At 39.5% G+C, this 13,316-nt stretch overlaps 1 protein-coding gene across 6 annotated transcripts in view; it reads right to left on the bottom strand.

Moving 5' to 3' along the window:
• Window positions 1-13,316, bottom strand: part of ZNF131 (zinc finger protein 131) — a 19,879-nt gene that overhangs the window by 5,166 nt on the left and 1,397 nt on the right. For 2 of the 6 annotated variants that reach the window (XM_009633859.2, XM_035889494.1), the window contains exons 2-6: window positions 11,583-11,721; window positions 10,007-10,108; window positions 9,045-9,189; window positions 5,394-6,082; window positions 715-845 (exon numbers count right to left, since the gene is read on the bottom strand). In XM_009633859.2, the coding sequence (XP_009632154.2) occupies window positions 715-845; window positions 5,394-6,082; window positions 9,045-9,189; window positions 10,007-10,108; window positions 11,583-11,721 (1,206 nt within the window). Of the gene's footprint in view, window positions 1-714; window positions 846-5,393; window positions 6,083-8,893; window positions 8,950-9,044; window positions 9,190-10,006; window positions 10,109-11,582; window positions 11,722-12,316; window positions 12,638-13,316 lie in introns of those variants that run through there. The other 4 variants (XM_035889495.1, XM_035889493.1, XM_035889497.1 and 1 more) reach the window with 4 other exon arrangements.

Below are 13,316 nucleotides of genomic sequence, written 5' to 3'. Positions count from 1 at the left end.
GTATGAGCACACCAGAAAGAAAGAAAGAGAAAGGGAGAAAGATGTGTGGCCTTATTTGAGACTGTCACAGCAATGGGGCAGCAAAATGCCAAATAAAAATGCTACAACCGTCAGCTCTTGTATTTTCTAGCTTTTCAGAATCAGCTTCTAAATGCTATGTAACATTTATCTGAACAGCTTTTCAAATGTCAGTTACTTATAGTGACCAAATACCCTAGCTATCCATCTACAGCATTTATATTTGCTTAAAAGACGTTACAGATTGTCATCGTAATTTAGAATGACTTTCCAGACACGGTCAATATTTTGGGTCTCAAACAGAATAATAATAAAATAGGAAATAAAATAGTACTTTGTATTTTGGACTTTAGTGAGGCATGCTCATAAGCAGGGAAGGCCTAGGTCAAGTGCATCAAGAACCTTGAAAAGGAAGCAGAAAGATGAGTAAAATGCAGATGAACACTTACCTACCTGTAAGACTGTCTCTAAGTATTATGAGGCTCCATATCAGTAATTCTGTATTTTAAATGGAACTACTTAGATATAAGAATTTATCTGCATGTTGTGGAGGACTGCAATCCTTCTACTTATTTTACTAAAAGGAGCTCTTGGAGACAAACCCACTCTTGTTGCCTTTCCTGCTCAGTACTCCCACGCTCCCTCAGCGCAGGAAGGAGGTATCTAGCCTTAGACTCTGATACTTCCATTACCCACCTGACATTCGTACAGCTTCTTCCTTCCCTTTTTAGCTCCAGCTCCGGACTGACAGGCCGTCAGGTGACATTTGAGCGTGCTATTCCTAGCAAAACGTTCATGGCAGTTTGGACATTCAAATGGTTTTTCACCTGTTAAGACAGACACAGGCATTTTTAAAGTGTATAAAACCAGACAGTTTTCTGTCAGCTCTCTCTTCTTCCCCTCTGTCCCTTTTATGTAGGTTGATAAATATGCTGTAAAGATGCGGCCAACTGGATTATTCTACAGAAGAAGAGAAAGATATTCTATGTAAACTTTATTTATGTAAATAAAAGGGCAAAACCCTAACGTGGAGTCATAACTCTCACTTAGGGGGAAAAAAAAGTAACAATTACCAGTACCATTTAAGGTACATTTAGGTTTTTATGGAAATTAGATTACTTTTCTGATGAAATATCTTAAAGAAATAGCAGCTATTTCTCTCTTTTCATCTGATAATATTTACAATTAAAGAATCAACATTAATAAAGACATGAAGAAAGAAGTATTTAAATAAGACAGAGTTTTATTTTCAAGAACAATAACTTATGCTTGAGAGCTGAAACCGAGCTCCGGAAAGAGAAGTTGGAATGGAATGACCATGAAATAACAATGCATCAGTATCAAAACAAACAAACCACACACCCTCCCCCTCAAAATATGGTGAAGAGAAAGCACAGAGGGACATAAATGGGCACAAGCAAGATAAAAATTTCTCTTAGTTTGGCCCCTTCATTTCAAACCTGGTATCAAACACAGAAGCTATCTAAGGACAACAGCAGGACAGGCTGAAAACAGGTTGTTTTCTTTCATCCAAAATAGTATATTGTTGTTACTGTCATCAAGTAGTAACAAAGAACAACTGGTGTCTCTGTTTACTCATTTCACCATGCACAAACACAATGAAATTTAAGGAAACTAAAGTATAAAAAATTAGGAACAGTGTATTTCTTCTGAAAGTCTGATAATTAATCTGCGGAGGTACTGACACCAACATCTCTACTGGAACAAATGGCTTAACAAACTCCAAAAGAGGCCAAGACAATTCAGCAAACAACATAAGAGTCTATCCTTGCTAGTTTGAAAACCTGCATTTTTGGGAATGCAGTAGTTATTGTCTATTGAGCTGGAAAGCCAATAAACCTGTATTTTCAGAAATAAAGATATTCCCAAGTTCCTAACTAGCTTTTCAAAAGAAATCCACAAGTAGCCTATATAATTAAGCCTTCTCACTTATACACCTAAAGGCTACAGAAAAATGTTAAATGGTGGGAACATTCCCCTTAATGGTCACAAAATGCTATGTTTTTGAAGACTGTTGCACAGTAATGCAGGGGATGCTGAACTGCTGTCAGTCTTGCACGTCAAAAATCATGGGTTTTACCAAGCAACCACTGGATACTACAGAGGAAAACTTATACCACAGACCTTGGCCTGCCCTGTGATCTGGTCACATTTAAATAGTTACTTGGAGCAAGGCACCAGTCAGGGACAGATTTATTCTTTTCTTACTCAAATTCTTCAGTAATTTCTGACATAACTCCACCGAAAGTGCCTGAAAGTGACAATTCAAAGATAATGGTGGCAATATCCAAAGGCCAAAAGACATTGTGTGACTTCTTGCACAGTACAAATCAACGCTGCGACCTGGGCTGCACCAGTCACAGCAGTGATGGAAAATGCAAAGAGCATGCCAGCTGCCTTCTCTCCTCGTTCTTTTCTCAGAAACACACCAGCAAGCTGGGGGCTAAACTCCTATGCTAAAGGTGACAACTTGCCTCTCCTCCCCCGTGCGTCATCCAACTATGAGTTTAGTCTCATCTAAGTGATGTTGTACAAAGAGGGAGGTTTTTGACCTGATCTAATGATTATCTTTTTTTCTCTTTATGAGAAGGTATGAGATTCCACTTGCTAATCATTAAGTAACACACAGAACAGAAATTATGACTGGAGAGAGTCCACTGTTGTGCTAGTCCTTTATAATCCCACAGCCACACGAAGGAGATTGCCCCAAATAAGTATTTTTTAACCCAAAGAAGTTCATAACAACTAACACAGTGACTTTTATTTGCCTAATATGTAAGAAATACGAGGGTATTCAACCATAACCCTGAAGCCACCATATCACTACTTAGATTTGATTTACAAAGAAATAGTAAACTTATTTATTTTTTTCCCCACAAACACACCAAAGGCAGGTGTTTATCAAATGAACTTCTTGGGACCATTTATTCAAGGTATGTAAAGACAGTCCATTTATTAACTCCTATGGAAGATGTTATTTGCAGTTCAAAGGACACTTCCTATAAAACATATTTTAGATTTGCCAAGAATGGCAAAGACCTTGATTCATTTTTCCTAAGAAGTTCGTATACAAATTACTTCAGTTACAGCATTTTCAGACAAGGGCAGATTAATTTAGCTGCGTGGAGCACATCACGACTCCTTTACTTCCACCTTCACTCATGTGAGCACACATACTCTCGGTAAACAGAAAAAAAAAAAAAGAAAAAAAAAATCACAATGAAGAAGGCCTAACTTTGAGAAATATTCAGCAGTCAAAGTTTCCAGTAAAATCAGAGGGAATCAAAGCTGTTCAGTGGGTCTTTCTGCTAGGGGATATATGCAAAATATCAGGATTAGACCAGCATATTGAAAGCAGCAGCTTCATTCTAAAACTGATGAAGAAATTGCTTCTCTTTTGTAAGATACTGAACTCAACAGATACACATTACTTAAGTGCAGCCTTGCAGAATTTCTGTCCTGTGTGTTACTTACAATTGGCAAGTGAAATCTTACCCATTCTCATAAAGGGGAAAAAAGATAATAATTAGATCATACCAAACCCCCTCCCTCTTTATAAGTTCTGGAGATGATTTTGTTAATACTTTCAGAGTTACATGACATGCAAGACACTTTTGAGGTATTTTTTCAGAGTCTCAGAAGCTGCTTAAGGCACTGTAACATGAGTGAGAAAGAAAATCCACAGATCTCCTTCCTTTCTTTTACTGAGACAAAGATAGTAGCCATTGGTAATGTCAGACTTATACATCAAAAGGAATTACGAACACTAATAAGGTGTCTATTTCTGCCCCAATTGCTATTTTCATGTTATTGCTGGTGTTGCAATTAAGCAGCAACAGGATCAAATACTTCATAGGACGTTTTCTCGCAGGCCTTTTAATTTTATTTTAGCATTCAGCCAGTGCTATACAGAAGTCAGAACTTAGAAAGCCTTTGGCTGAATGGGATTTTTTCCACTGACCTTAGGAGACCACAGTTAAATAGAAGTCTCCAGTTTGATTTTAAGCTTAAGGCTTTTGAAAAAGCTAAATCAGCAGTAATTAGATTCCATGCATCACACTTGTATCAATATATATTTAGAAAGTACTCTGTACCTCCTGTGATACGCTAAGTTTCTTTGTCCCAAAATCCTTCATTGCACCAGCAACCAACATATTGTGATATTTGGGTTACTCTGTTAATCTGCCACAAAGTTTTCTCTGAAAAAGACTTTTATTAAGTAGCTTGTATTTGGATTGCTTGTAATGGAGAAACACTCCTTGCTTCATAGGGGATAAGGGCTTGCCAACACTGTTTATAAATGCAAATTTTAAGGGGTTGTTGGACTGGACACAGCGTCATACATCGATACTCAGCAGTCCAATACACAGATACAAAGAAATTAGAAGTCAAAGGCTTTAACAACAATAAGAAGCTGTGAAAGAAATAGGGCTGCTACCCTCCATTTAATTCTTACTGATGACTTATGACTGATATATAAAACAAAAACATCTGGAAGATCAGGCCTATGTATATTTTGCATTCAGAGTTAACTGTATAATGCTCCGTTCCCGTTCAGATAGTAGACTTTTCAGTGAGATGAAGAAGTAGAATCTTAACCTCCCATATTAGAAAGAAGAAAGGAGCACAAGCCATTTTGCACTCAAAAGATGCTACCCAGATTTCAAAGAGGCAGATTTCACAGTAAAAAAAAAAAAAAAAAAAAAAAAAAAAAAAAAAAAAAAAAAAGTGTACTATAGTCACTGGAAATGTTTTGCTGTGTTAATTAACAAAGAAAAAAGCAAATCATAGATGAGGTGTCAAAAGCAAGGGGTGAAACTTTCCAAAGAAGATGGTACAAGAGAGAATTGTTAGGGGTTATTTTATGCCTAATGCATCAATAGGCACTTGCTCAGAAGTTCTGTTAGATAAAGAAACCTTCTAAACTGTATTCCCCTGAGAAGCTCGCAGTTCAGATCATATTTCAACAGAAACATTTACTCGTAGAATTGTGAAAATAAAAACAGCTCCTCAGTTTGGTACTCTTGAAGAAGGAAACATGCCTTAAGAAATGACTTTGAAAAAATCTTTAAGATTGAATAGACTTGAGAGAGAAGCTTCATTATTTTTTTTCTGGCTTTAGGTGCCTATTTTTAACCACCTCAATCCCTCAAAAGTTTACATCAATGGAAAACAAAACAAACGGAAGAAACAAAAAGACAAACCAGCATTTTAGTTGTAGCCAGAAGCCAAGTATTTCTAGCACTCAGGACTCGTGTGTTCTCTTCAGCATATTCTGCATTTCTCCGAAACATTCAAAAACCCCAAAAGCTAGAGACAAGGCCCCAAGGACAGGATGACAGCAGTACTCTTACCTGTGTGCTTCCGGAGGTGCTCTTTAAAATGTCCAAAGTGGTCAAACTGCTTATCACAGTACTGGCATATATGTATTTTTTTGCCAGGTCTTTGCTTCTTGCTGGCGCCACCTTCATCAAGGTGGTAACAGGTGAGGTGCTGTTTCAAAGCACTCTCTCGTAGGTACCTTTTATTGCATATGTCACACTTGTAACTCTCTGTAGAGTGTGTTTTCATGTGTTCCTTAAAATGGTAAAACAATTTAAACGAACGGTTACATTTCTCACAGTGGAATAAATTGTTCACGTGTGACAGCTGAAGTTCCACAATTTCAATACCTTCTACCTGTTTGCACGAGGGATCAGTTGCACTATCACCTTCTTCCTGGATCTGGCATTTTCTCTCTCCCTGACGATACTTGCTGGTGATATCTGCCAAAAGAGCCAAAGCAGATTCATCTGATGTACCCGTTGTCTGTATGTACTTTATGGATTGCTCTGCAGAAGCTACTTCTTCAAATGTTTCCATGCTGTCATCTTCCACCTCAATCGTCCCTTCTGCAATCTCAACCTCAATTTCAACAGGCTCCGATTCTGCAGATGGCAGTGTTTCTGTGATAACATTAGAGGTTTCAGCTATCTTCCTCTTTTTTGGTTTATTTTTACCTTGTGCTTGGTTTGATTCTAAGGGTGATGAATTTTCTTTGTTCCTGTAAAGCATTTGCATAAACATGGTTAAAATCCATAAGCTTGGACATAACAATTCCTGCCTAATACTGAGCTTCCGCATCAAACACTTTGTAGTTGTTTCTCAAAGAAGCTGAATGATCACATAATCTGTGTGCATGTCAGAAGCTCATTTGTCCTTAATCTATACTCCTTAGAGCTGTAAAATAGCATGGTTAAACGTTGACATAAGGCTCCTAAACTGTTTTAAATAGCTCTGCTTGAATGATAGAAAGCACCCATGAAGAAGAAAGGCCAGCTAACCTAATGACATAGGTTTATCTGAGAAACTTCTGAAATTCTGTACTTGGAAAGAAAACTTCCCTGAAGGAAGGAGTTCTTTGGCCTGCCTACTCAGAAATATGATTCAACTCCTTCCCACACTATTGACCTCTTAAGCTCTGGAGTGCGTGCAATTGCCTGCAGCACTTACAGCTTGTTAGAAAACACTACAGCTGTGACTTCACACAGTGATTATTATAACATCTTGTACTTCAGGAAAGCACACAGCTAACAGCTGAGGTAAAAAGAAAAGCCACTGGGATGTAGAAAGTGTATTCTAACTTAATTTTCTGGGCTTAAACACAACCCCCAGCTCTGTTCCTGTTCTCCCTGCATCATACACACACAGCTCCCTTCCTCCAAGATGTCAGGGATAGCATGCCATCTGAAACACAGACAGAGCTCAGTGGGCCAATGCTTTCAAGTCACATCTTCAAGACCATCCACAGCATTTATGCGCTGGAGGTTTTACTACTGGTTTTCAAAAAATGACTGACTGTCTTCCCCTCAAATGAGACTGACAGGAGTAAGCTGTGCTTTTACCTTCCTTTGCAGTCTGACAAATCCTTTCATATAATCTACTGCCTATAACTTTCACATTTTCTAGTAATAGGAGAGATAAGGCCTTCGCCCAGTATCCATAAGTCGTGTGTCAGAGATGTGTGGCAATGATCTAGTGCAGGATACAGCTTATTAAACTGCACCTTACTCTATTACAGACACAGGAAGACATAGCAGCTAAACTACAGTTAGCCTGGATTCCTGATGTCTAGAAGGTGACAGTTACTTTGCACATTACTACAAGGAGCTCCACGATCATGTACCAAAAGAATAATCTGCTCAGCAAAGAGGAGACTACTGTCCTTGACCACACTGTGTGAAACTTAGAATGGGGATAATCACATACAACACAACTGCACTTTCAGGAATAACAGCTGGTTGTTTTCTTTCTAGTCGAGACTATGTGGTGTACAACTCTTCGATGCATTATACAAATAGCTAGTTCCATAACCATTTCTACTTCAGCTGAAGTTTCTGAAGCTTACCCCTTTCAGTCAAAGCTCTGACTGAGGCATTGTATTGCAATTCTTCCCCCTCTTACTGTGTAGGAGAAAACAGAGACTGACAGTGGTACTCAAGATTGTCTTTCTAACAAAAAAAAACCCCAAACCAAACTAAACAACCCCTGCCAAAAAAATTTTCAAAATCTATGAACAATGGAAATAACTCTTAAGAAGAGACTGGCTTGCACGTGTGTTCGTTAAGCAAAACATTTGTTTCCTTGTAACATAAGAATTACAGCGTTTATTATGCATAACCAAACTGTATAACATTATGCAATAGTGGGAAATCATTGCAGGATAGAAAGATTATCTTGATGGATGGACCTGAATTCAACAGCTCTACCAGTGTACACTGAATCAAACTGATACTAAATAGAACATAATTTTTCAGTTTCAAGTTTCTTTTAAATTCCTCAAGAAGACAGCTAAGGTCTGCTTTTTTTCCTGATTTTGTTAAAAATTTTTTTTTTTTGGTGGTACCATGCTTGATCTTAATGATGTCAAAAGTAGGGTGTTTGTGGTGTTGGAAGGTAGGACTAGAAATACACAATCCCATATCCTTCCTATTAAAAAAAATACATAAAAAATATTCAGCTCTACTGCCATTCCACAGAATAAGTTAATTTGGGAAGAAATGCTGATGTTGAAAACCAAGTTTCTGGTGTATCATGTCATGAAGGTTTTTGTTGTTTTTTTTTTTTTTTTAAGCAAAATGCTAGCTGGCTACTACAAGAACTTGGGGCTAATGCCATTCTCCTTGGCTAATGTGTCTATGGGGAGTTAAAAAGGAAGCAACAGCCCTTCCCCAGCCTGAATGCAAAGACCTTTCAGCAGGTCTAGAAGAGAAAGCAAGAATAACCGTAATCCTGAGAGCATTCACTACCCCTCCCTCTGCTTCATGCTGGCAGAACAGTGTGGCATGTGGAAAGAATGAGAATGTGACAGCACTTTGTGAAAGTGAAAAGGAAGGAAGGGGAAGAAAACCAGCACGATGGGACTGGCACCTGCTTTTCTCAGGTTAGAGTTTGGCAATGGAGTACAGGTCCTGGTACTAGGTAAAAGGCGCCACAGCAACATTTGATTAAGTATTGATGCCACGTAAAACTGATTATAACAGTTACATTCATTCAAGAAGTTCGAGAGGTTAATTTTGCAGCAACAAGTTTTTTGTTGTCATTGCTTATTCTCTAAGAAATAGCAGAAAGCTGCATGAAATGAAAACACTGGCACAAGCTTGTTAATATGGTCTAATTACCTGATACTCATTGTCAATGTACATCCAGCTGTCAATCAGGTGTGGGCAGTCAGATAGCAGAGACCTGGTGTTAGTCACCACAAAGTCACAGCCCTACAATGTCTGCAACATGTACCAGCCATGTCACTTGACATCAAGTTCCAGCCCAAAGAATATGACATTCATTTTTTAGGCTGTAAAATTCTGACCCGTACCTTATAGTAGAAGAGTATGTGGTCCCACACAAGTTTAGGAGGTTCCAGGATAAGGAACAGCACTGCAAAATATTGTCGGCCAGCTCTTGTAAAAGGATTCCTGTGACTCTACATTTCAGTGTTGGGAAGAAAAAGAGGCTTATGCGCTTACCTGATTTCAAGCGCTTTGATAGCTTCTAACATCTGTAGATACTCAGCTGCTTTCCAAACATCATTTGCTTCTTCCTCACCTTGGACCATTAGCTTTGCTGTATAGGTGAACTCAATTAGGTGACGAAATGCCATGTTACTTACACCTGCACACAGGCAAGAAAAACAACAGTTTCTTTTAACAATTCCTCAGCTCATTTATCTGATGAATCTTGCACACTTGCCTGATGACCAATTTTCTCACAGCACTGTAGCTGCAAGTTTCATAAAGATGACCCCTTTAAAAGGCTCATGTTGGAATAAGAAGTCTACTATAGAAACATGCGAATCTGGAACTATTAGAGAGTTATGCCACAACAAAGATAAAAGGAAGGATAAGATGGACAAAACCCCATTTGAATAATAAAAAGTATAGATTTAAACACAAAAATACAGTATCTGTCTCAAGAGACCTCTGAGCAGCAAGATGCTGAAATACTGCTTCAGGAGTTTTCTCCCTGCCTACCAGGGAAGCATTGCTCCATGTCTATCCTGTTCTTGTATCCTAGCAAAGGCATCTGCCATTGGCCATCACTAGCAGCCTTTTTCACCTGACCAGATAGGCTGTTGTCAGGGAAAAGATTGTATGTCACACTGCTAGTCCTAAAGACATACAAGGTCTGCCTGACCTCCATTAGCCATGCATTGGGGGGAAGAAAAAAAAAGGGGAAAAGAACACCCACAGAACCTCACACTTTCCATTCCAAAAGATTTAATTCAAGGCTGTTCTTTTTCTTTTTAATGCTTCTGCAGGGGAAGTTTTTTTCTAGTGGGGGTAGCTGGCTCAGAACAACTCAAGAGCTGAGATCTAGGAAGCTAATGGATATGACCAAGCAGGTATGTAAGCCCATACCAAGGATATCACATTCATTTCCAGCTTGGGCACACAACTCTGAAGGTTTTTATCTGCACAAATCTGATTACCTTCGATCTCCACCAACGGCTCCTGAGTGAAATCTTGGAAGAATTTGTAGAAGAACTGGCTACAGGCAGCAAGAACAGCCTTATGAGCTTTGAAATGGTGACCTACAAAGAGAGACAAAAATTTTGGATTAGTATAACACCTTCCTCACTCATAGTGCAGAATAAGTGCAGATGCAGAAAAGAGACCACCCAGTCTACAAATCTATTCCAGCAGCATACAGTCACTTAGTATGTCTCTGTGTAACATGGGACACTACTGCAGCTGACCTGTCCCATCTCATGCACCATGTCAACACCCTTGCTGACATCACTGACCTTGTTGAAGGTCTGCAACTCAATCAGCTGGAGGACTCACTCACTCCAGTTTCCCTGTTCAGATACTTAAGTTATGGGAAAGTCCTATGCGAAATTTTTCCTGTATGTCTTGGTCTCAGCTCTCAGGTTTTATCCAGGTTCTCCTGGCTTTTTAGTTGCTCCTACAGACTGACGTGTTTTATCACCACTTCTGCCAGCATAAACACCACTGTGGAACAGAAGCGGTTCTGCTCTGTTCTTCCTGTTTTCCGGACTGTGTATTCCCCGTCACTGTGTTGCCTTCTCCCTGGCACAGGCATGAACATTCATAAGGCTCCATGGGACAGAGATAAAAGAAGCCACGTGGATCAGAACTACACAGCTGCACACAAAACCAGCTTTGAGCTCAACACATGGATTTGGTAATACCAGAGTGGGAACAAACATTCAGGATAAGTGCAAGCGCTGTCAGTTAAACTGTAGCAATTCCCGAAGAGTAATTTTTTTCTTCATTTGCTTACTTTTTTCTAATCCGGACTCTGTACAACCCTTTTCCTTCAAGTGAGTTCTTTTAAAGATCAGGTGGCACTCCTTTAGCTAAGTCTGTCCTAATGGATACTGCCTATCTTCCTTGAAACCCTCATCTGTTCTAAGACACGTTTGGGATAAGAAACGATCTTAGGTGAGCTATCAGACACCACCTTTTCTAAGGACATAATAAGCACTTAGGTCTCCATCATACTTTTAAACTAATACTTATGCCCTCAGAACATGTAAAAAGAAAAGTGAGTGCTTCTACCCTATTTTAACTACATATTAAAACAGTAGGCAGACACCCAAGAAGCAAGAAGTAATCTTATTTCCAGGTGGGGCTTTTTTTGTTTGTTTTGGTTTGGTTTTTTGGGGTTTTTTTGTTAAACACAATATTTGTACAAGTTCTCTGTATGCAAACAGTCAGCTCAAGTTAGGGAAAAATATTATAACAATATTTTGGAAATCCTTAGACAACATGTTAAATATAGCACAGCAGTTTCAAAGTGGGCTTCTATCTGAAAATATTTAGCCCCTTGTTTGGAGAAGCAGAACCAAAATTCTTAATCACTGATGGAGATTCTGTTCACCCTGGGATTTTAAATGAAACTCTGCAAGCAACTCACACACCGGTACAGAACCAAGGATTTGTTAGCAGCCCAGTTTGACAGCTGACCTGACAAACCCAACAGCTCCCCAGCACAGCCCCTCAGAACTCTCTGTACACCAAGGTTCTCAGGCCTGTACGTACCATCAACAATCAGAGTAATATCCGTAAACTGGTCCTGCTCACGTTGCTCATTCAGTCTATCCAAAATAACTTTATAGTGATCAGGGAATTCCTGGATACATTCCATTGTTTCTTCAGCTTCCATGGCAAAAGGAATAGTCTGCAAGAGACATGGTGTGAGAGTAAGAACGCTGCACCACTCAGTAAATACTATCCACAGTCAGGTTAGTATACCAACATGAACTAGCTAGCACTTTTCAGGGACTACAAAACCAACAGAAACACCAAACTGTCTTGGTAACAGGTTTAACCTGATTTTAACTGACAGGTAGGAAATGGTAGGGTTAACAATGTGGAATTCTGCCTTGTTTGTAGACATGGAAAAGAGTCAAAGTGGGTAAGTGTATTTCTTTATCCTATGGATTTAGCAGGGACCCATGTCCCTCAAAGCAAATACTGCAGGAATGTGACATCTCCACAGCTACCTATTCAACAGCACCTCAGCAGCATAACGTCAGAATCTTTATACAGTTACTTCTCACAATTCCACCAGCCCACTTGGTGAAAGAATAGTTCTTACGATTTTCATATTTTAGTCACATTTTGCACCTAGCAAACACAAGATGTCTGCTTCCTTTAAACAAGGATGTAATAAAGCAGCACTTTTCAGCCTCTGAGTACACAGGAGTTGCCAGGGATTTAATGTGCTGTCAGACCCAAGAGCAAAGAGTGTCTTATCCACCCAGCCTACTTACACTTCTCCCCCTGCAAGGTGAAATATTCCTTGCCAACCTCTTGAAAGTCATGTATGCTTGTAATCTGATGGCCCTTCCTCCCTTACACAATAAACATGGCTGGGGGTGGGAGTTGCAGAGGTTCTCAAGCCTGAAGAGGTTTAGCAGAACTCTGTGCCTATGGATGAGGTGCAGATGTTAGTCTGCTGCGTACGCAAAAGAACCTCAGGAGACGACAGTCCAAGCGCTTCACTGAAAGCATTTCGCAGATTAGCTCTAGGCAGTGACTTCAGATCTGTGCAGCAGCACTTATCTTCAATTCCCACATTTGCATGGCTCACACTGAGAATGCCGTAGAAAAAGCAAATATATTTCAAAGTCACATTAGCACAGAAGCATTATTTCTTTTCACATTTTTTTCAACTTGCTTTGAAGAACATAGAATCATAGGATCACAGAATCGTTTAGGTTGGAAAGGACCTTTAAGATCATAAAGTCCAGATGTTAAACATGTGGTTTCTGACTAGGCCTGAATGAGTTTCAAAGGAATTTGAGACATAGCCTTCAACTATGCTGTTATACTTAGTGTGGACAAAAGGAAGAAAGTCAGGAGAGCAGCTGGTATGAAACCAAACACTGGACACAGAGATGGAAGTTTCTGGTGTGGCAAAGAAGCAGTTTTCCTCAGAGTGCTAGAAGAAACAAGATAGCAGGTGCTACCTGACTTCTGGTACAGACTTTTTTTTGCATGTGATTGGAACTGGGAAGTCCTGAGCCCAAAACGGTTCCCGATGTGTACTAACCACATCTGAGCTGATGCCACAACGCTCGCTAACTCCCCTGTGCGGCCGTGTAAGTTCTACCTTACTTGTAACAGACACACATACGGGTATACGGGGTTCGACAGAAGTAGCGACAAGAATTACCCAATTATGATAAAACCAAAGTTATTTCCTTATGGCTAACAAATATCAGGTAAAGGAAATTGTGGAATTCCTATTTTCACCACAAAACACACTCT

This window comes from Egretta garzetta, unplaced genomic scaffold (assembly GCF_000687185.1).
Source record: "Egretta garzetta isolate BGI_Z169 unplaced genomic scaffold, ASM68718v1 scaffold712, whole genome shotgun sequence".
Taxonomy (NCBI): domain Eukaryota; kingdom Metazoa; phylum Chordata; class Aves; order Pelecaniformes; family Ardeidae; genus Egretta; species Egretta garzetta.
The sequence above is the reverse complement of the archived record's forward strand: the minus strand, read 5'-3'. Positions and strand labels throughout refer to the sequence as shown.